The sequence below is a fragment of the Elephantulus edwardii genome, unplaced genomic scaffold (assembly GCF_000299155.1).
Source record: "Elephantulus edwardii isolate Elephantulus edwardi_28Jun2011 unplaced genomic scaffold, EleEdw1.0 scaffold00253, whole genome shotgun sequence".
NCBI lineage: Eukaryota > Metazoa > Chordata > Mammalia > Macroscelidea > Macroscelididae > Elephantulus > Elephantulus edwardii.
In genome coordinates this window covers 2,058,116-2,081,938 of record NW_006400003.1, presented here as the reverse complement: position 1 = coordinate 2,081,938, position 23,823 = coordinate 2,058,116, and the positions used below count along the sequence as shown (strand labels likewise).

The window sequence follows — 23,823 nt, the reverse complement described above, 5'->3', positions numbered from 1 at the left end:
TATTTTGTTATTTTTTTAATTTAATATTAATTTCAAGAAAATTTAGAGAGATTTTGGCTTTCCATTCATTCATTGTTGTACTTTTTTCCCCTCCCAACCCTCCCCTGCCCCCTCTTGGAAAAGTAAAAGAAAAATTCTTTCATTATTTTACAATCCCTCCCCTCTTTGCACATGTCATTACAAAACTATGTTTGTCTTTTTGGGCTATTTTTTGAAATCATTTGTACATCTCATTTCATTGTATTTCAGCATTTCTTCTCTTTCTTTTGGCCTTTTCCTGTTCTAATGATATTTTAAGAGTGTCTTCTGCCATCCATTTGGTCTTTTCTTTGTCCGGTATTCAGACTGATCTTTTGCTTTGAATACTTATGGAGAAAGGATACAACACTGACACATGACTTGGCTAATTTTAAACCATGCTGTATTATATACATGTGAGTATATGTGATGCCTCAATAATTTGGAGAGTCACTAACTGCAGGTTTCCCCAGTACAATGCGTTCCCTTATTTCCTGACTGTCGGTACTAACAAGGTTAGTTGTGGATCGAAGTAAGATGAAGTTATTGAAAGTTTCAATCTCTTTTCTATATATCATGAAGCTGTCAATCAGTCCAGTGGTAAGAATCTTTGTTTTCTTGACATTGAGACACAATCTGTATTGAAGGCTACATTCCTTTATCTTCTGCAACAAGTGTATCAAATCCTCCTCACTTTCAGGAAGCAAACTTGTGTCATTTGCATAATACAGGTTATTGATGATTCTCCCTCTAATCCTGATGTCACACTCCTCTTCCTAAGAGTCCAGCTCCTTGAATAATTTGCTCAGCATATAGATTGAATTGATATGGAGGGAGAACACACCCCTGAAGCATTCCCTTCTTAATTCTACATCATGCAGTGTTTCCCTGCTCTGTTCCCACAGTAGCCTCCTGGTCCAGATATAAGTTTCACATGTGCACAATTAAGTGCTCTGGGACTCCCACCCATTTCAGTGTCAGCTACAGCTTGTTATAAGGGTGTCTGATTCAGGGCATAGTCATTCCGACCACTTGCTATGCATGATACCAAGAGGAACTACTCCTTGGAGAAGGACATGATGCTAGGAAGTATGGAGGATCAGTGAAGGAGAGGTAGACCCTCGGCCAAGTGTATTGATGCAGTGCTTGCTGCAATTGGCTCTTGTGTATCAAGAAGTGTGAGGATGGCACAGGATAGAATAGGGTTCATATCTTTTGTTCAAAGTGTTGCTATGAGCCATACTCAAGTCGGTGGCACCTAACAGCAACAACAATATGTAATACTTTCTCTATTTTTACTTAATTTAGAAGCATTTCTCAAAATTATTTTAATCTGAAATTTCTGAATTTGTGGATTACACAAAGATTATCAAAAAAGATGTCACCTAGGCATACTTTATAACAAATATATTAGAAAACTATTTTCTGGAATTACTATTATTCTCTTAATGTTCAATAAAGGGATTAATCTTGGGAAATTTCAAGTAGACCTCTTGAAGCTTGTGGCTTTCTTTTTGCCCCGAGTGGGTGTCAGCAGAGCAGACTTGCCAGATGAACAGAGGGTCTCTGGTCCAGGGTTTGATAGCATTTGGGTGTGCTGGAACGGTAAAATACAGAAGTGTCGGGCCATGCCCTCAGGCCTGTTTTTCATTGTTTTTGTTCAAACATTGTTGTAGGTCCTATAGCCCTGGTATGTCCACTTGCTGTACAGAGATAACTTGTGGTTGCTGTGAAGCTGAACACTGTGACACTGATCCACTGTCTACTGCAATAGTGGTTACCCATGGTGGACAGTGTTTGGTGGGGCTCCCCAATTAAAACAAGCTTGGAAGCAGGAGTGGCATCCACTTCTGTAATAGCTTGCCTCCGGAAACCCTATGAACCTGGTGAGAGGATGAAAGTCACGCAAGTGATGAGAACTTTCCTTCATAGGGTCGCTATGAGTGGCCTACGACTTGATGGCACTCAACAACAACAACAACAGACTTCTCTATAGTCTAAATAAATCAAGTTCTGTGTTACTTATGGGACTGTTTTTGTTTTAAATTTTTTAAAATACGTGGAACTTAAGTTCTCCTCATGAGATTGTTCAACTGTATTTGCTAAAGGAATGAATGATTTCATTCATAATAATTTATGTGGAAAACAATATAAAACAGTGTCCATGATTCTATAACACCTAGGTTTCAGTAGGTTGGAGATTCTCCTATTCTTTTTTTCTTTCTCCCATCATCTGTCCACATTGTTGTTTATAGTTGTCTTTGAAATAGTCACTGACTAATACTGGCTTCATATGTAACAGAAGTAGATGATTGTTATCCATAGCTCTCATTTACTAATTTTTCAAAAGTAAGTCACTAGTCATTTCTTTATCATGTTAGTCTAGAAAGTCCAACTAATTCATTCAGTATCATAAGAGCATGCTGCTGTCCTCTTACAAAGTTTGTGATTAAGTGCATTGGCTGCATCTCTAGAATGGAAGACAGGAATTCCATTGCTAAACTCTCAGTAGTTAAAAATAGGCTGTGTATCTAGATCTAGAAATAGGTTGTTGAGTCAGAATCTACCCATAGTTGACACTCTAGTGGATTTTCAGAAGCTGTAAATCAAATGAGAGGAGTTTGCCCATAGTTTTCCTATGGAAAAGCCAGTAAATTTGAACACTGAGTCTTTAACTTGACAGGACAATTCCTTACACACTAGGCTACCTACCAGAGTTAAAAAAAAATGGACAGGTAGTTTTTGTTCATGATATTCTTCATGATTACATCTCAGAAACTAAGGTGTGCCTGATTCAAGCTAGGTTTTTTGATCACTTGCTATGTGTCTGAGAGCTGGACAATTAATTTTCATATTAGAGCTTTTTCATTCTCCCCTCTTCCAGTCTTCATCTCTCTGTAAAGGCACATGGTTCGAAACCATCAGTTGTTCCACTGAAAAACAATTGGATATCAGTTCCCGACGGTTACAGGCTGGGTCTAACTAAACGACACAAAATTGTGTGTGTGTGTGTGTGTGTGTGTGTGTGTGTGTGTGTGTGTGTGTGTCTTTATTGTGACATTCAGAATTCTGAAAGCATTTCTACAGGTATTTGGAGGATAAGTCAGTTAATTAAAACACTACTTAATTTTTTGACAAGTTGTTGGTTAGGATAGTTTTGTAACTTTTTTTGTTTTTTTGTAAGCTCACTAAGTTTTGGAAACCAGCATAATCCTTTCAGAATTTTATTGGAACTTAGAGTAATTAATTAGTGACAACTGTTTCCAATAAAATCATGACAATACATAAATAAAAAAATTTAATGGAACTATTTAATTTGAATAATTTTATGTATTGATGGTGTTCAAATTGAATTACAGAAAATTAGGGAAACTATATTGATTTTGTTTCTAAATTTCATAGATCACAAGATACAGTTATGGTTTGGGAATTTTAGAAATTCTGTCAGATATATTATTTTCCAATTCTGTCATCTAAATTGATGTACTAAAAGCACAAATATATAGTCTTTGATTTCTAATCTAATTTATTTTTCTCTAGTTCTATTATAGATTTTGTCATAAAAAAGAAAAATTATAAGAAAATGCAAAAATATTTTAATAGCTTACTGCATTGTATCAGTTAAATAGTTACTTCTCCACTTGTATATTTACTTTTGTACAAGAACATGACATATTAAATAAATATTTCATATTTTTTTTCTGAGCTTCTATTATAGAACGTTTTTAGTAACAAAAGTATTAAAAAAAGAGCCTTAAATTTAAACAGTGCAGTGCTTCATTTATATAGTCTTAATTTTAAGGATTAATTAACAATCCTTATTTTCAAGACTGAATTCACTAAAACCTCTGGATCTCATTTGTCTCTGGAAATTATTTAATATTTTAGTGGAGTTGCCGTAAAAATGCTATCACAAAGCATATGTTTAGATATTCTATACATTAAAAAGATTATTTAAAATATTAAATGATTATCCTTAGTTTCAATATATCAAAATATATTTTTTCTGAAAATAATTTAGAGTCCATAAGTGACACTTATATAACAATAATGTGTGGAAAATCCAAAGCACACATTTCCAAGTAAGCATAAGTTCCCAGGAGCGAGGGGTGGGAGAACCAAACAAACCTCAAAAGATCACAAAATCTAAATTTCATGGTCATCTTTACTTAATTCCATGAAGAATGTAAAAGTTGTTTCTCAATTCCTTTGAGTAAACTCTTTAAGACATCATGCAAAATAGATGAACTGTTGACCAGACTTGCTTAATTGTCACAGTAGTCATCATGTTCAAGTACACCCTCATCTGGGGTTTGCCATGCTATCTTTGACACTCTATTTTAGTAAATATGATTTTTATGAGGTTGATCCTTCCAGATGTCGTGTCTAAGGCAAGCAAGTTGGAAAATGTTCTGTTGCAATCATAAGGTTTTCATTAGCTGATCTTCATAGTTTGTTTGAATTGGGAAGCTCAAAAACCTCTCCACCACATAAGTAACAGGAACAAATGCAGTGGCATAAGAACAGCCAAGTCCAACTTCTCTTAACTGAGCAAAGGAGAACTACCCCCTTCAAGAAAATCTACAGTACGAAATAGCTACAAGGTTAGACACGGCTTCCTATAATTCTGCACCTACTTTCACTAATCACTGGACCCAAAGTTTACTGCAAATTGACTAAAGATTTTACTCACAGTTGTGGGGTTTATTAGGGAAATAGGTTAGGGGTGGATAAGGCAAAGGCTATCACATTGTGGAAGTCTATGTTTAGTGAAAAACACTCCGAGTCAGGTTAACAACAAGACATAATTCCTCAGTTTGTTCTCATAGCATTTCAATCAGCAATTGAAAGTCTCTTCAGCCTAGCAACAAAAATGCAAGAAGCCTCTGGTTTCCTCAATTGCTTTGTCTCCTAGGAGTCACAAGTCAGCTCTTCTTTCAATCACCCAGCAAACAAACTTTTATTTTTAACTTGGCTCCTTCAGAGTACACCCCACCAAAGTCTCTCCACAGTTTGGCCAGCTTTCTTCTTATATTGGCTTCACAGTTGTTGATGTTGAAAATGCTGATAAACTGATGAACCAGGTATCTGTAGTTGAGAGAGTTGGAGTAACCACCAGAAATTCTAATTATACATTTTGAGAAGCATTAAAATGTTTTTCTTAAAGCAGCTATTATAGTAGCCATATGATGGTCTAGTGGCAAGAAACTGCACTGCAAACCCAATTGTGCATGGTTCCAATACCCCAGCTGCTTTTCAGGAGAAGAGTGGATAATCTTCTCCTGTGCAATTTACTGTCTGTGAAAACCCACCAGAAGGTAAGATTTGGGTTGGTTCTGACTCAATTGTATACAACCATAACAGCCTTTTAAGAAAAAATACAAATATTTTTTCCTCATTTTTTCCAAAGCATGAAAATTAATGAGATAGTGATTTAATATTTAAGAGGTCAGAAATAATTTTTTAATTAAAATATAACTATCAGAACATAAATTATTAAAAAAATTATTATCTCTCAAGAGAATATTCACTGCTTATTAAGAGAGTCATCATTTAAAGATTGCTGATTAGACAAGAAAGGGTTACAGGTTGAGTTTATCTTTATATGTTACTCAGTGTTTTTGTCTCACAAACCTTTATTCTATAGATATTTTTAATCATGAGCTCTAATGCCTAGTTATAAGGAGTTGCACTGCCAACCTAAAGGCAGGTGGTTCAAATCCATAAGCTGCTGCTACATGGGTGCGAAAAAAGATCAGCCTTCTCCCTTGTGATTTACCTCTGAAAACCCACAGAAAGTCAGCTATTAGTCAGTTCTGACATGATGGAAATGAGTCTTGTAACAGAAAGAGCTATACATATTGTTGTTATTATGTGCTTTCAAGTTGCCTGAGACCCATAGAGATGCTACGTACAACATCTCTGAACCTTGCTTTATCCTAAGCCTCTCACTGACTCCAACACAAGTAATCCTATTGTACCAGTTATAGTGTCAATCCATCTCACCTGGTGTGGTTGGGGCCTCCTGACCATGTGCCCAAGATATATGAGACAGAGCTTCAGAATCCTTGCCTCCAAGGAGAAACTTTCAGCCTCTTCAAGACAGACTTATTTGTTTCCCAGGTGGTCCATTCAATATTCTTCTCCGGCTCCATAACTCAAAGGAATCAATATTTCTTCTGTCATCCTTAGTCATTGTCTAGATCTTCTATGTATAGGGTGTAATTATGAAGACCATTACCTGGATCAGGTATACCTTAGTTTCTAGACCGGTATCATTGCTCCTCGGGGCTCTGAAGAGGTCTATGCCAACAGACATCCCCAGTGCAATTCTGCTTTTGGTATCCTGACTGCTAGAGAGAAGAGTTTTGATTACAGAGCTGAGAAATCTGAAATTGTTAACAACCTCAATCTCTTCTCCATCCATCATGATGCTGCCAATTAGCACAGTGGTGAGATCTTCAATCCATATTGAAGACTATGGTCTTTGACCTTCTGCAGCAAATGCTTTAGGTCCTTCTCTGTTTTGGCAAGCAAGGATTTATCATCTGAATATTGCAGGTAGTTTATGAGTCTTACTCCAATACTGATGCCATATGTCAAACTGTATGTGATCTTGATGTTATTTATGTAAGAACCCATTTAAATTCACAACAACCATATGACCTAATTTTGGTGATTGTCATTGTTATGATGACTATTCTCATTTTAATAATGAGGCAAGCAAGCTTTGCTGGCTTAGTAGTTAGATAGAGGTCTCCTTCAAGAAAGACAGCAGTGATGAAATGATGATGATGACAGCAAGACTTTCTCATGTCATGTCTTTTGTAGTTAAGTAAAAACACTGTAATTACAAAATATTTTAAGTATAATATTTTTCATGCTAAAAAAGGTTAATAAGTGTCTATATGAGGAATATAATACATTATTATTTATGTACAGAAATTATTGTCTGTCTATATCTCAAAGGAAGTTGTTGTTATTTGCCATCAAGTTGCTTGCAACTCTTAGTGACCCTATGTACAATAGCCCTAAACTCTGCTCTGTACTGTGCCAATTGCACTCTCTCCAATACACCCATCCTCATTACTCTAGTCACTGAATCAACCCACCTCATAGAGGGTCTTCACCTCCTGAGTTGTCCCTCCACCCTCCCAAGCATGATGTCCCTCTCCAAGGACCTGTCCCTCCTTACAGCATGTCCAAAGTATGTCTGACAAAGCCTCAGAATCTTTGCCTCCAAGGAGCAGCCTGGTTTAATCCTCTCCAGGATGAATCTGTTTGCTTTCCTAGCAGTCCATGGTACACTCAATACTCTTTTTCCAGCACCACAGCTCAAAGGCATCAAAAGTATCTATCCTTCCTAGTCATTGTCCAACTCTTTGACCCATTATAAGTGATTAAAAAGACCATGGCCTGTATCAGATGCACCTTAGTCTCCAGAGAGACACCATTGCTCTTCAGTACCCTGGAGAGGTCCCTAACAGCATACTTTCCCATCGCAATATGTCTTTTAATTTCCTGGCTACTGGTGCCAAGAGTGTTGACTGTGTAGCCAAGCAAACTGAAGCTGTGAACAATCTCAATCTCTTCGCCATCCATCCTGATGCTGCCAATTGGTCCAGTGGTGAGAATCTTCGTCTTCTTGACATTGAGCTTCAATCCATATTGAAGGCTACAGTTCTTGACCCTTTGCAGCAAGCGCTTCAGGTCCTCCTCTGTTTCAGCAAGCAGGGTTGTGTCATGTGCTGAACAGAGGAAGTTACTGAAAGTAAAATGGAAGTGACAAGTTCAAACTACTGGAATAACTCAGTCATGTCTAAAGGTCAAAACTCAATTGGTCATGGATATTTCTTTTCTTACTTCTCTCTTCTGAACCTTAGTTATTGAATTCATTGTAACATATCTCAAATAATAGATAAGAAATTTGAAGAAAAGTAGTAGCTTGTACATAATTTAAAAATGTCTCATGGGTAAATTATATTTCTGGTAGTGTAATAATACACTGTAATTATAATAATCATTGGTATGGCTAATAGAAGCAAATAATAATAGAAAAAAGCAAATAATATGTTATTTCTAAAATGCTGATAGAAGTACTGTTTGCATATTGTTTGATATATAGAAAATTTTATATGTTCCTTTTTTGTGTAGAACAACAGATATTTTAAAAGTTGAGTGTTCAAATATGTCTTTGAAATTTGATAAATGTTCTGAGAGTCTATTTGTTGACTTATTCTCTTTTCTTGCATTTTTCCTTAAATCAAGTTTTCGTAAGAGAACTGATCTGTAGAAAACAGCTATTTTTTCTGGGTTTTGCCTGTGAAAAGAGCAAGGGCTAGATAGGAACAGTCACGTCTGACATTAACCAACTCCTTGAAGAGGAACTGTCCACATCCACAGCATCAACAACACAAACTCATTTCCATGAATTCAGACATGTCTCTTATGTTACCTTTCCCCTTTCTACTCATCTCAACACCAATATTACTGCTTAACCTGGTTCAAAATCCAGTGTGAATGATCACAGACCTCAAAGCTGTATTGGAAAGATCCAAAGACTATAATCTGGGTCAGTAGCAAAATAAAGGCAGGACCGCTTCTGTAAGCACCTAAGCTTTAAGCCTCATAGCTTTACAACAGTAATTACAATAATACAATAGTATTACAATAAGTACTAGTCCTGCTAATATTGGCTCTCCCCATCCCCTCCTCAGTTGTCCAAGAAACATAGCTCTTATCTTAGCTCTGGTTCTATCTGTGGTGGGTAGCTGTCATCCCCACCTGATGTTGGCTCTCTAGTTCTATGCTTTGGCCATGGCTGCTGCCGCTAACATAAATTTATCTGGCACAAGAATTTCTGGTGCTGAAGGATGTGTTATATTCTTTTGCTTCTTCTTTACTGGTGTGGAGATATCTTCCTTTACTGCTGGGTCCACTCAAATTAATTTGAGAATATCCAATACCATTGTGAATAGGCTAACATTGTGAATAGGCTAACACTTTCTGTTCATATATCATCCCCAGCTATGCATATGGCAAAGACATATTCATTGATTAGGAGTTATTATGAATGAAAAACTCTACATTGGCATTTCTTCAATAGCAACTTCAACATAGGAAAAACTTCTATAGTACGAAAAACAAGTTCAGAAGCAACATAGAATTTTCTTTTTCCTCTAATGTTACTCTGAATTCAAAAATTATTTCTTTCTGAGTGAAAGTATTCTATCTATTCAAAAGTATACTATAGTTGTGTATAAACTTAATCTATGTAGCATTTAAGGGAATTTCATTAGAAACATTATACAGAGAACAGAATTTTTGAGCAAGGTAAATCACGAAGTCTGGATAATGAGCCAGACCACCTGCTACAAATAATTTTTTTTTTTTACATTTAAACCTCTAATCTATGTATTAAAGTGTTAAGAAATAACTATTTTTTTATTGAGTGGAGGCAGGGTATCACATTGAGCATGAGGTTCAGTCATTCCACTAAAATAACAATAGGAATCATGCGGATTTGACACATTCAAGGATGACCTTTTAATATTATAGTTAGGATGAGATTACTTATCTTAGGATTTTGGATTGAAAAGTCATTTCAATAATTTACTTAAATTATTGAAAATTCATTTCAATAATTATTTAAAATTATTGATTTACTTTAACTTTTTATTGTAAGTTGAGTGCAGTCTCACAGAATGAACTATTCTTCTTTTAAACAGTTCATGTACATTATGTTTTGCGACACTGATTACAATTCCAAGACCATAACACCACTCTTGCTTTTTTAATTCTTGTTTCTCCTATTGTATTATTTTTAAATTATGGGAACTTTTCAAATAATTTTTCAGATATGGTTTTCTCAAAACTCATGTTTATAGTGATGTCTGTGTCTATCATTTAAATGTTTCATGTCATTTATGAAATATGTAATCATTCTAACTAATGATTTTTTTAATTAAAAGGAGTAATTATAATTAGTTACTTTGACTAGTTCTAATCTTAAGAATGTTACAAAGTATTTTAAATAGTGGTAATACATCACAGCAATGACAGTTAATCTAGTTTCTGCATCATTCTTATTTTATTTGTATATTGTTATAGTGTGTAGCTTACCTTCACAAGCAACTGTGTACATAGAACTCTTGATTAATATGTCTCTCATCTCTCTTGGCTTAGTATGCTGTTGTTGTTGTTGTTGTTATGTGCCATTGAGTTACCCACGACTCATAGTAAACCTATGTACAATAGCTCTAATCCCTGCTCTATCCTCTGTCAATCTTACTTTCCCTGATACAACCACCCCATTACCCCAGTCACTGAAACAATCCACCTTATCAAGGGTCTTCCTCTTCTGTGTTGTCCCTCCACCCTCCCAAGCATGACGTCCCTCTCCAAGGACCTGTCCCTCCTTACAACATGCCCAAAGTATGTCAGACAAAACCCTAGAGTTCTTGCCTCCAAGGAACAGCCTGGTTTAATACTCTCAAGGATGAACCTGTTAGTTCTCTTAGCAGTCTATGGTATATTCAATACTCTTCTCCAGCACCACAGCTCAAAGTCATCAATTCTCCTTTTATTATCTCTAGCCATTGTCCAGCTCTCTGATGCATGGCAAGTAATTGCAAAGACAATGGCATGTATGAGGTGCACCTTAGTCTCCAGGCTGACATCATTGCTCTTCAGTACTCTGGAGAGGTCTCTATCAGCAAATTTTCCCAACACAATATGTCTTTTAATTTCCTGACTGGTGGTGCCAAGAGTGCTGATAGTGGAGCCAAGCAAACTAAAACAGTTTACAATCTCAATCTCTTCACCATCCTTCACGAAGCTGCCAATTGGCCCAGTGGTGAGAATCTTTGTTTCCTTGATATAGAGTTTCAATCCATACTGATGGCTGCAGTCCTTGGCTTTCTGCAGAAAGTGCTTCAAGTCATCCTCAGTTTAAGCAAGCAGGGTTGTAAATGACCATATTCTCCATCACCTCTTTCATGCATTCTTTTTCTTGGCCTTTCGGGATCTTTGCAATTCTCGATCACATGCAAAGTAAAAATGGCTCCCGCCTCCCCTTGCCCTTTCCTTATTCTACAACAAAAACTTAGAAAGGCCATAAAACCATAAATCTTTTTAAATGTACTTCTTCCTAATAGAATTTGTAAAAATATTTTACTGCAAAAATACAAGTAAGCCATTTATTCTGAAATGATGAATATCTAGACCTTCATAAAGAAGTAATTGAAAATGCATTTCTTGTTAAGCAGAGAACTTGGAGCAATCTCTTTGCTGGTTAAAGTCTTAAAACTAAAATAGTTCTACATAGAATATTTATTTAACTCTTTCAGGAGTTTTGACTGTGTTTACATTTTAACAATGTGGCAATATATTAATGATTCTGACTTTTGGACAGAGTACAGTTATGATAATATTCATTATATTTCCCATAAGGAATACAATGTATGTTAGAAAGAAGGATTACCTAGATAATTTTTTTAAATTTTATTTTAATAATCTTAATGAACTTTTACAGAGGTTTTGGATTTCCATTCATTCATTGTTGTACTTTTCTCCCTGCCCAGCCCTCTCTGTCGTTGCCCCCCCAGTTTGCTCTTCTTTTTGAAAAAGTAAAATTCTTTATTTTTAAAGAAAGTTTGTTAAAAATATTTTAAAATATTATTAATCTATCAGTTATTTAAAATATTGTTTGAAAACACAGAAAATAGGTTCTACCAATCTATCTCTAGTTTAAAAACTATCAATGAGATGGTTACTAATTTTCTGCCTTCTAAATTGAATTTTTCTTGGATAAAACTAATTTTTTACAGTAAGTTTTGCATGTTGTCTCCTTTATCACTGAAATTTATTTAATTTGATAAGATTATTTTCTTTCTTGTTTTTAAGACACGCTTTTTAATGGTCTTGGGCTTGGAGCGGTCATTGGCCTGGGAGTTGCTGCACTGTTGCTAATCCTTGTGATAACAGATGTCAGCTGCTTCTTTATTCGACAATGTGGATTACTGATGTGCATCACTAGGAGAATGTGTGGGAAGAAAAGTGGGTCCAGTGGCAAAAGTAAAGAAATTGAAGAAGGAAAAGCTGCATACCTGTGAGTACAAAGAATTTTATCCCATAACATGAAAAAAAGTGTCATTGAAGCTTATTTTAGGGCTTTACTTCTCATTATTCTAATATTGTATGGTCCTGGATACATTGTTTTCCAAGCATTTTGGCTATTAACCATTTGACAAGGCATCTTTAAAAATTAAGTAAATGTAGTACTGCTATAATGCACACTATGGCTAATGTCCTAATGCTCTAATAAAAATCACAAATAGTTTTTATTTTATTAAACCATCTTTTTAAGTTTATTTATAAATTCATTCATTCATGACAACAAATTTTATAAAGCACCTACATGCCAAGCATTGTCACAGTTCTTGGAGACCCATTGTTAACAAAAGACAGCGCCAGTTTTGCTATCATTGAACGTTTGACTCTGGCTGTGAAGCATACGTTACTTAATACAAAACAAAACTTACAGAGGACTAACATAGAAAGAAAGAGTAGCTATTTATTAGCTGAGCGGTAGGTGTGTGTCTATATAGTTCTTACTGTTATGTACTATCAAGTCAGAAGCAAATAATACCTAATGCCCCAGTGTTTTTAAAGATGCTGTAATTACACAAGAGGAGATGATTTTCTTTTTCTCACAGTGCAGCTGGTGGATTTGAACCACTTGCTTTAGGGTTGGCAGAACAACTCTGTACCACTACCCTACTAGTGTGTAAAATGCCATTCTAGGTAGAAGGAATACAATGTGAAAGGCCATAGCATAAAAAGAAGTATGATTTAATTCAGGGATTGAGGAAATGCAAAGGAAATATCAAATACATAATTTCTCAGTAACACTGATAGGAAAAACAAACTAACAAGCAAAGTTCAGATGATTTCTTTTAATCAGGGGTACTAGTACCCTAGTCCATAGGGAGTTGCACTGCTAATCCGGAAATGACTCCTTCTCTAGTAGTCCAAGTCCACCAGCAGTTACATGAGATTATCTCCTCTTGGGCCATTTACTGCTGTGGAAATTCACTGGAGTGTCAGCCAGGAGTTCAAACTCCACAGGAATGAGTTATATTTTTTGTTTAGTTTAGTAAAAAGATAGACATTATCCAATACAACACACAGTGTCATTAGAAAACACACATAATTGTCATCTGATAAAAAAGTAAGGCTTTGTATTGGTTCATCTTGGTCCACATAATCAGTTAGAAAGACAAAAGAAAGAAATTTGATCAATGTTGCAGAAAGTGAAGATACATGATGAAATTATAAGAAATAACATTTCAAGTATTCTATAAAGAAATTTAATACTTAGAGCATTCTTGTAAATTGTTAAGCACACAGTGTCCATAAGTGTTTACAAAAAAGTAACTTAAATATAATTGCATTTTAAGAGAAATCTAATTGGCAGACTTGATTCATTCTAATCAGCTCTTTAAATTGTAAAATTTCATGTTGTTGTCGTTAAGTGCCGTTGAGTCGCTCACGACTCATAGTGACCCTATGTACAACAGCCCCAAACTCTGCTCTCTCCTGTGCCAATCGCACTGTCTCTGACACTCCCATCCCGATTATCCCAGTCACTGAATCAATCCACCTCATAGAGGGCCTTCCCCTCCTGCGTTGTCCCTCCACCCTCACAAGCATGATGTCCCTCTCCAAGGACCGGTCTCTCCTCACAACATGTCCAAAGTATGTTAGATGGAGCCTCAGAATCCTTGCCTCCAAGGAGCCACCCAGTTTAACCCTTTCCAGGATGAATCTGATTGCTTTCCTAGCAGTCCATGGTATTCTCAATACTCTTCTCCAGCACCACAGCTCAAAGGCATCAATTTTCCTTCTACCCTCCTTGAACATCTCATAGGTGAATCAAAAACCACAAGGTATATTGTTAGATGGTATGTTGTTAGATGCCAAATTAATTCACCCTTTATTCATGAATTTCTATCATTAATTATACTGGAGCAGCAGAACCTGCAGCTGTTATTACATAAGTGTCTATCATTAGCAAAAAAAGAACACAGATCTTGAAGTAGAGAATACCAGAAATAATTTGTGTTTTATTAATTATGCAAATGTGCTTGTCTGTGTATTACAAATACTGAGAAGAACAAGAATATATATATACACACACATAGATAGATAGATAGATAGATAGATAGATAGATAGATCAATAATCTCTATCTAGGCTTTGTTCTGAATGGAAGGAACAAAGGAACACTTTAAGGTTTAATATCAATAAAGGTATGAACAAGAATTTTATTCAGTCTGTATGCTGAGCAAGTAATTTCATTAGCTGGAATGTATGAAGAAAAATATAGCATCAAGAATGGAGGAAGACTCATTAAGAAGAGTCAGTATTATGCAGATGACAAAGCCATGCTTTTAGAAGGTGAAGAAGACTTTAAGTCACTTACTAAAGAAATCAAATATTAATCAATATTGAGATAGGTGGAAAAAATATTGAATTTGTCAACAATTTACTTTTACTTGAATCTGCAGTCATCCACCTTGGTAGTAGCATTCAAAAAATTGAAAGACATATTATACTGGGAAATTATGCTGTCAAGGTCATATCCAGAGTTTTAAAGAGAAAGGATGTTAAGTTAAAGACGAAAGTGTGCCTGATCCAAGTCTCAGTATTTTCAACTGTTTCCTATGCATCTGAAAGTTGAACAATGAAGAAGGAAAACCAAAGAAAATTTATGTCTTTGAACTGTGGTGTGGGAAAAGTGAATTGAATATGCCAGGAACTTCCAAAGAAGCCACAAATCTGTTTTGGAGGAAAAACAAGCAGAGTGCTCTTTAGAAGCAAGAATGGTGAAACATCTTATCATTTACTTTGGGCGTATTTTCAGGAGGTACCATTCCATGGTAAGGAGACCTCATGTTGGGAAAAGTACAGGGTCAATAAAAGAGAAGCAAACCCTCAATGGGACAGATCAGTGCAGGCCACAAAAGGCTTGAGCATGACAGAGATAGTGAGGATGGTGCAAGACAGTGATTGTTGTTAGGTGCTGGCAAGTTGACTGTGACTCATAGCGACCCTATGAGCAATAGACCTGAAACATGTCCTTTCCTGTACCACCCTCTCCATCTCTGAAACACATGAGAGCATTCTAGAATCACTGTGTCGATCTATCTTGTCCAGGGTCTTCCTCTCTTATGCTGACCCTTAAATTTTCCTAGCATGATATTCTTCTCCAAGGACTGACCCCTCAAACAGGTCCATATATGTAAGATGAAGTTTCACCATGCTAGCTTCTAAGTAGCCCTCTGATTTCACTTTTCTCAAGATGGACTTGTTTGTTCTCTTGGTAGTCTACGGCATATTCAGTACTTTTCATCAACATCATAACACAAAGACATCCAAATCTGTTATTCACAGAATTGCTATGCATTATAATCAACTTGATGGCACCTACTAATAACAACTCTTAAATTTTACTGCATACAGTAGTCTAACTTGGATCAGAACCAGTCATAAAATATGAAAATTTAAAAAGAATTTATAGAAATCAAACACAATAGGGAGTAGTTTCATCTACTATCCAAACAAAGCAAGTATTAGGATGCTACATGCCTGTGGAAACTCTATGAAATTTGAGAAACAATGATAGTTATAGAAAGACTTCAGGTTTTTTGTTCATAGGGTCGCTATGAGTCATGCTCAACTCGATGACAACAACAACAAAAAATTGCAATATTTGATTTCTCTATGCTTTATTCAATTTCTTTAATGAAACAACGTATTAGCAAGAGCCTACGGTGATGAAGGAAGAGGTTCAAGCTGCTTTGAAGGAAACTGCAAAAAAATAAGGCCACAAGAATAGATGGTATACAAATTGACATATTTCAGCTAACAGATGCTGCCTTCGACGTGCTCACCAAGTTGTGCCAAGAAATCTGGAGAACAAACACTTGGCCAACTGCATGGAAGAGATTTGTTCCCATTCCAAAGAAGGGTGACCCAACAGAGTGTGGAAACTATAGAACAATATCACTGATTTCACATGCAAGCAAGTTTCTACTGAAGATTATGCAAAAATGACTGGAACAGCACATCAGCAGAGAACTGCTGGAGGTCCAGGCTACGTTTAGAATGGGTCATGGTACTAGGGATATTGTAGCTAATGTTAGATGGATCTTGGCTGAAAGCAGAGAGTACCAGAGGAATGTCTGTCTGTGTGTCATTGATTATGCAAAGGCATTAGACTGTGTGGATCATAACAAACTGTGGCTGACTCTGAGAATGGGAATCCCAGAACACTTGATTGTGCTAATGCGAAACCTATATTGGACCAGGAGGCAGTCTTCAGAACAGAGCAAAGAAAGACTGCATGGTTTAAAATTGGGAAGGGCATATGCCAGAGATGTGTCCTGTCTCCACACCTTTTCAACCTGTATGCTGAACAGATTATCCTTGAGGCTGTGCTCTGTGAGGAGGAACGTGGTGTCAGGATTGGTGGAAGATCTATCAACAATCTGTGTATTGCAATGGGAAAGTCTGTTGTTAGGGATCACACCAAAGTACTGAAGAGCAATGGTGTCTCTCTGGAGACTAAAGTGTATCTGATACAGGTCATGGTTTTACAATCACTTGCTATGCGTCAGAGAGTTGGACAATGACTAGAAAAGATTGAAGGAGAATTGATGCCTTTGAGCTGTGGTGCTAGAGAAGAGTATTGCTTTATATTTGTGTTGTTATAAGCTTTCCCTTTATTCTGTTTTGATCACGATGAGGTGTAAAAAAAAATGTTTCTACCTACTATTCTTAAATAAAGGATCACTGATGCAGTAGTGATAAGTAATTGCACTGCCAACCCAAAAAAGGCTTATAGTTCACAGTTCCAATCTGCTTGCTACTCCATGGAAGAAAGATGAGAGAAACCAACTACTGTGAGATTTATTTTCTTCAAAAACCTGCTGAAGGATCAGCTATGAGCCAGTCCATAGAGTACAGAACAACAAGTCTTAAATATGAGTAATGAAATATAACATAAGTGAATCTATAATTTTGAATTTTATAGCCACATATCTAGAGGCCTAGTGGCAAGAAGCAATCCAAAGCCTTGCAGTTGGAAGCCACCAGGTGCTCCAAGGGAGAAGGATGTACAATATCCTGTGATGTGATTAACTGCCTATGAAAACCCACCAGAAGGTCAACTATGGCTTGGTTCTGACCATGGTACACAACAACAACAATGATCCACTTTGTGTTTTTAACATAGATATGGATGTAGCACTTTTCTTCCTTGCTTTTTCTTTTTTTATTCCTGGCATAAAATATCACATGATTGTCTGATTAAAAATGGCCAATGCCAGTCCATCATCTCTCACTAATGCCTAGAATGTCAATGTTCATACATTCTTTTTAATTTTGACAATTTGTAGTTTTTCAAAATACTTGTACATACCAGATTCCAATTACTAAAGGACATATGCAGCTTTTTTCTCCTCATTTTGATTGACTTCAATCTGGGCTTTACCTCTAATACTATAGCTACCTGTATCCCTCTATTGTTTATAAAATCTTCAGAAGCCTGCTATTTCAGAAATGGATGGCCAATCCTACTTCCTGTTGTTGTTATGTACCATCTAGTCATGACCAAGTCAAAGCTGACCTTCCAGCAGGTTTTCAGAGGCAGTAAGTCAAAACAGCTGTAGAAGTATGGGGACCATGCCTGACTTTATAAGACTTAGTTTTGTACTATGGATATTATTGATGGAGACAGTTCCCCTTTGTGGAATAAGTAGAAGTCAGACTCTGCTGTCCCCGTGCTGCTACCATTCTTTTTATAGTTAGCAAAAGAGAGAAAGACCGTGAACCTGATGAATTGACACAGTGACTATATGAATGTGCTATCAGAGATGATGAGGATGACACAGGATAAAGCAAGTTTAGATGCATTATTTATAGGGTTGTTATGAGTCATAGTTGACTCCAGGGTACCCAAAAACTGTAACAAATCACATGGAATGGGACTATCTTCTATGGAGTCCAAGTGCAAACGTCCTACTCACTTTCAGTTGGGAGTACAACTCTCTACTCGCTAAAGTTACAGGAACTACCTTAATAAAAGCTTGCTTATTCACCTCTAGATTTTATTTTCTCTACTTGGAAATACATTCTTTAGGTTAGGCATATATATATGTGCATTAAGTGAAAGCTAAGGTAAGAAAACCTTCTATCTGACCAAAATGTTTTATCATCCTTAGTATTTTTGTGTTCAAGTCTCAATATTTCTATGGTCTGTTAGAAATATACAGGCCACTGATTTTGTATTTGTTTGCTTTGTTCACAATCCTAGTTTACATGCTTTTTAAGAACTCATTTCAAGGATGAATAACTTTGAATAAAATACTGTTTTCCTTGGCTCCTCTCTTTTGCATTAATATCATTTTCCCCCTATGAATAAATATTTATACTCTGCAGCCTCTAAATATTTTCTCCTTTCACTAAAAAATCTATATTAACAATTTAGTATTCTTTGACAAAAATGCATCCTATAATTTTAATAATTATTTAAAATACCCCATGATAACATATTTCCCATCAAAGAATCATCACTCTGATGTATGTTCTTTTTTACTGAAAGAATTTGTTACCAATTTCACCATCTCAATATTGTAAGAAAATATATATATAAAGAGATATATAAAGAGATATATAAAGAGATATATAAAGAGATTATCTATATCTATATCTATATCTATATCTATCTATATCTAATCTATCTATCCATATCTATATGTTTACCCGTGGGGAAGGGAGGGAAGACTATTTGAATTTATCTAACAATTGTATTTTCTCTTTTCTCTTTATAGTAAGAGAAAAAAAGTCCTAAATAAAAATATTTTTCTATCTAGTTCCTATGATTTCAAAATTATTATTTATTTCTTGTTGCATAGAATGAAATCTATAAGTTAAAGTTAATAATCCTTAGAGTTCAATTCTTTGTTTTATCTTATTTACCTTTGACTGATTAAAGAAGAAGATCTACAATGCATGTGATACATTGCTTTGTGGTAAACCTACCTTCCAGCAACAACGGGAACAGTTGAAGACTGTCCTTATTTTCTGTTTCTTTTCCTCTGTGTCATATTTCAAATCAGAATTAAAAATGTATCATTCTAATCCATTCCATCACACATCACAATTTTTTGTAAATGTTTTCAAATATGGCTATATCTACAAATTTATAGATTTTTGCAGAATTATATGCTTTTTTTCACATTCAACCACTTCTTTTTGGTAGATCTTTATACTTAAGAAAAGTTCAAAAGAGAAATAAACCAAAAGGCACTTTCTCTTTCTTTCTGCTAACTTTTTGAGGTATGCCATTACAGTAAAAGTTCTGCCTTTAATTTCTATTTATTAGAAAAAAACTAAACTTACTTGCATACATTTTATTGCTACTTTTAGTAACAAACAAATCAGTTATAATGCATAGTGACTTTATGCAAAATAAACTGCATGAATAATGCATTGGAAATTTAACTTAAAATATCATGAATATATATTTCTTACTGATATTTTACTTAGTAGATGAAAGTCATGAATATATATTAACATGCATTACTTAATTATTAAATTCTTAGATACATGTGTATATGTTATACATAAAATATTTTATATAAATTCACAGAGAAATTACAAGAGAATAACAATTTATATATAAAATAGTATCTTCCAAATATTGTAATGGAAACATCATTTATGATGATTCATTTAAAAGAATGTTTTTAAGAATACATTAAAAAGTGTGGTTAAGTATATTTTATATATAATGTTTAATAGAATTTCTTCATACATATTCCAAATGAATTGTACAACAGTATTTAAAGTGTGTACCGCCTTATTAAAAAATGAACATAAATTGAATGAGTAAAGGATAAAGTAGGTGAGATTTCCTTTTTTTTCTTTCTGTATGAAAATACATAATATGTTTAACAGAAAATAAAAATAAATTTGTTTAAGTTACTCTTAATGTAACGAGATTGTATTTTCTTGAGATGGATGAGAACTTAATTGAAAATTTTAGACTAGGGTCCATAATGAATCCATTTTTACAATACATAGGCAAGATTTGTTTCCTCTTTTTTTTTTTTTCTAGGAAAGATGGATCAAAAGAACCAATAGTGGAGATGAGAACAGAAGATGAAAGAATTACTAATCACGAAGATGGGAGTCCAGTAAATGAGCCAAATGAAACCACACCACTAACAGAACCTGAGTATGTCATTTAAAATTAATTTTAGATAAGTATTAGCAAATTGGTAACACATTCTGCTTTGTGAAAATATGCATTTTTAAGTGAAGACCAATTGGAATATTTAAATCCATTTTCTCTTGAAATGTTTATATGAAAGAAACTGTATCAAAGTCAGAGTAAAATAAAGTGTTAAAACACATATCTGTAATTTTACTCACAAATATAACAAAGATAGAAATAGGTTACAGACTAGATTTTCAACACTTAAAGAAAAGAATGCTTTCAAAGTGATTGATTTTAACTTGAATAGATTGTGTGAGGATAACAGCACTTTTGATATAAATTATGATGGTTTTAAATACAAATAAAGTTCTGAATGTACTATTAAAAATTACAAAGAAGAATGAGAAATATTCGTGCCTGCATATCAGAGAGAACATTGTGGGCCTAGTGGTAAGAAACTGCATAGCAACCTGAAAGCGTGTGGTTCAAATCCACCAGTTCTTCCAAGGAAGAAGAGTGGGCAATCTCCTCCTATATGATTAATGGCCTCTGAAAACCCACTGGAGGCCAGCGAAAGGTCGGTTCTTACTTGATGGTACTCAATAACAACAACAGTGGGAATGTTCTGAAACTATAGTTATAGCAATTAGGTCAAAGTAACAGTAACATCTATTAAAAACTTTTCTCATTCTCATTTATTTTATTTAACAATAGATAGAAACTATTATTGAACATGAACAATTATTGAACATAAGCCATGAACATGATGACTTGTAAATCACCTAGTTTAGAAAACAAAATTTCCCATTTTTATATCCCAAAACTCTTAATAATTGCATTTTTTTTATTGGTGGGTATTTTTTGGGTGGTAGAGGTGTTGAAATATTTTAATTTGTTTATTTCATTTATTCACTTATTGTTGCACATTTCTTCGCTCCCCCTCCTTACCTCCTAAACTTTGCAATGCACCACTTGTTCCAGATTGCTGTCATATATATATATATCTTAATCATTTATCCTTTTTAGACCATTCTTCCCCTTATCTGTTCTAGGACAGCATTCATTATCTATCCACTTTTTTCCTATTCTCCCGTATACCCCCTTGACAGTCCTAATATGTAACATCCATCTTTATTGCTACATTATTTTCAATAGCAAGGAGATGGAAGCAACCTAACTGCTCATCAACAAACTAATGGATAGAAAAATTATGGCACATTCACATAATGGAATATTACACAGCATTGAAAAGTAATAAACTCTAAAAACATTACACAACAAGGGTGAGACTGGAGGACCTTATGTTGAATGAAATATCTGTTATAAAAGGACAAAACTGAATAATTATGTTTTAATATTCACAAATGATCATTATATTTAGCCAACTGGCAATACAATATTTAGTGCATTTAAATATTTTATTTGTTATTTTCTATTACAGCATATTTTTGCAATTAACCATATGATAGGATTTTATTCTCTTTAATTATTTTTCTATTGATTTGATATTGCTTTGTTAAACTTATTTTAATGGCATTCTACATTCCAAGGCATTTAACCTATTTGAAGAAAACAGTTTCAAATATAAGTGCTAGAAAAATAACCTATAGCGTTAACTATTATTCTTTTTTCAATTTCTTTCCAGAAAATTGCCTTTAAAAGAAGAAAATGGCAAAGATGTCTTAAGTTCAGAAACTATAGAAATTAAAGTTGCTAATGATATACAATCAAAAGAAGATGACAGCAAAGCATAACAAAAGATTTACTACAACTTGAACAACCCTACAAAAAGCATATGGATTACCGTGACCCTATGACCAAAACTATTCCACTGACCTTAATTTCTTGGGAAACTTTTAGCTTGGAATAGCTTGTACACATATACATAAGATAAATTACTCCTGTTCATGGTCCTTTTCTTTTATTGCTGTTGTTGTTTATTTTGTTAAGACTTTCAGGGTAGGAACTTATCTGGCACCAACACTTGGGTATCAATTTGATTTGACTATTGAAGTAACACAGTTATTGTATATTAACGTGCTCTATTTCTTAAGAACTGTGTTTCATGATACAGCCACTCTAATGACCAGGGGTACAAGAAAAAACAAAGTAGCAACAACAACAGAGAAAAAAAAAAAGCTTTGTGAATTAAATATATAAGAAAGTTCTGCATGTCCTTGAAATTTATGTAAGATTATTAAAGTGGCTTTCCAATAAAACAAGAAGAAAAAAGTGGCTTTTCAGTTTAAGATTAAGGCACTTAATAAATGTAATTTCTTTATCAGAGAAATTTCAGGAAACCTAGGGTTTAAAGGAGCCAGATTTTCACAAAAGATGTTGAGAGACACTTTGGAGAACTATTTTCAAGTTATGATTACAGTGCTGTTTCAATGTTGATTTTTGATAGCTTGAAGTGCCAGATCAAAATTGTTACCCATTTGAAAGAATATTCGTTGTGTGTAAAACCAAATTAGAAAAACACCTAAATTTCTGTCTTTATATATGCCATAGTCATACAGAATGAATTAAAAAATTAAATATATTGCAAATGAAAATGTTACTGATTTTTGCCCTCAGCTTCAAATAAAGTAAATTGAAATGGGAATAATATCAATATATTGTCTTTATATATTCATATCCATGTAATGATGATTTTTGTAATCTTACTAAATAAGATTCTAATATTCAAATACTTAAAACCATAGCCTAGATACATTTTTTAGCCCATATTTTGAGGTAATCTTTGTTTATAACTCATATTCCCAGTGGTATAGATCAAATATTAAACTTAATTGGCTAAATGGAAATTAAAATCTTTAATTGAGTTAATTATTTATCTATACATGTTTTTTAAAATGACCTTGGTAAACAATGACTTTTCACTATTTGTGTATGTTGAGGAATACTGGAGCCGGAAATAATTTTGTGATTTTTAGAAAAACAAAATTTGTTGAGGAAATCCTTTAACTCATCAAAAAAATTTTCTAACATCATTTGTTAGGGCCTAATCCAGATATATTTATTAACTTCCAAGCTATGCAAGCTCCCAGAGGTAAAACACTGAAGTGTGATGTTAATTTATATGTAAGGTAAAATATATATATTTATGATTATAAACATAACTACCAGTTGGGAGCAGGTTTTAGATTGTCTCTTACCCTAAAGAATCCAAAGTTTCTTTAGGCCCCACAACATGAACATTCATAACCTTTATCATTTCAGGTGATAGTAGCTCAAATATTGACAGGTTGGAGAATATGTTCCAATAGAATATTGGAGGAATGTTTAATAATGCAGAGCCAGCTGCTTTGGGTGTCTCTCTATAGAGATAATGTAATGAATATTAAATGTAATATTAATGCCACTAGAACCACTTTTATTTACAAAGTGCTTGAACTGTCAGCCAAGTAGAGACAGTTAATTAAATGCCATTCCTCATGTTTGTTTGTTTTTAATTTTGTTTCTTTATTGTCAACAAGACTGACTGTGTACATCTGCATGTTAAGGCACTACATCTCC

The 23,823-nt window shown here is 34.5% G+C and overlaps 1 protein-coding gene across 2 annotated transcripts in view; it reads left to right on the top strand.

Moving 5' to 3' along the window:
• NCAM2 (neural cell adhesion molecule 2) overlaps positions 1 to 22,371 on the top strand; it is a 781,544-nt gene extending 759,173 nt beyond the window's left edge. Inside the window, exons 16-18 of one of the 2 annotated variants that reach the window (XM_006899357.1) lie at positions 11,923 to 12,127; positions 20,203 to 20,322; positions 21,950 to 22,371. In XM_006899357.1, coding sequence (XP_006899419.1) covers positions 11,923 to 12,127; positions 20,203 to 20,322; positions 21,950 to 22,058 — 434 coding nt within the window. In that variant the 3' untranslated portion in view covers positions 22,059 to 22,371. The remainder of the gene's footprint in view (positions 1 to 11,922; positions 12,128 to 20,202; positions 20,323 to 21,949) is intronic. The other variant, XM_006899358.1, reaches the window with a different exon arrangement.
• Positions 22,372 to 23,823: the final 1,452 nt, after the last annotated feature.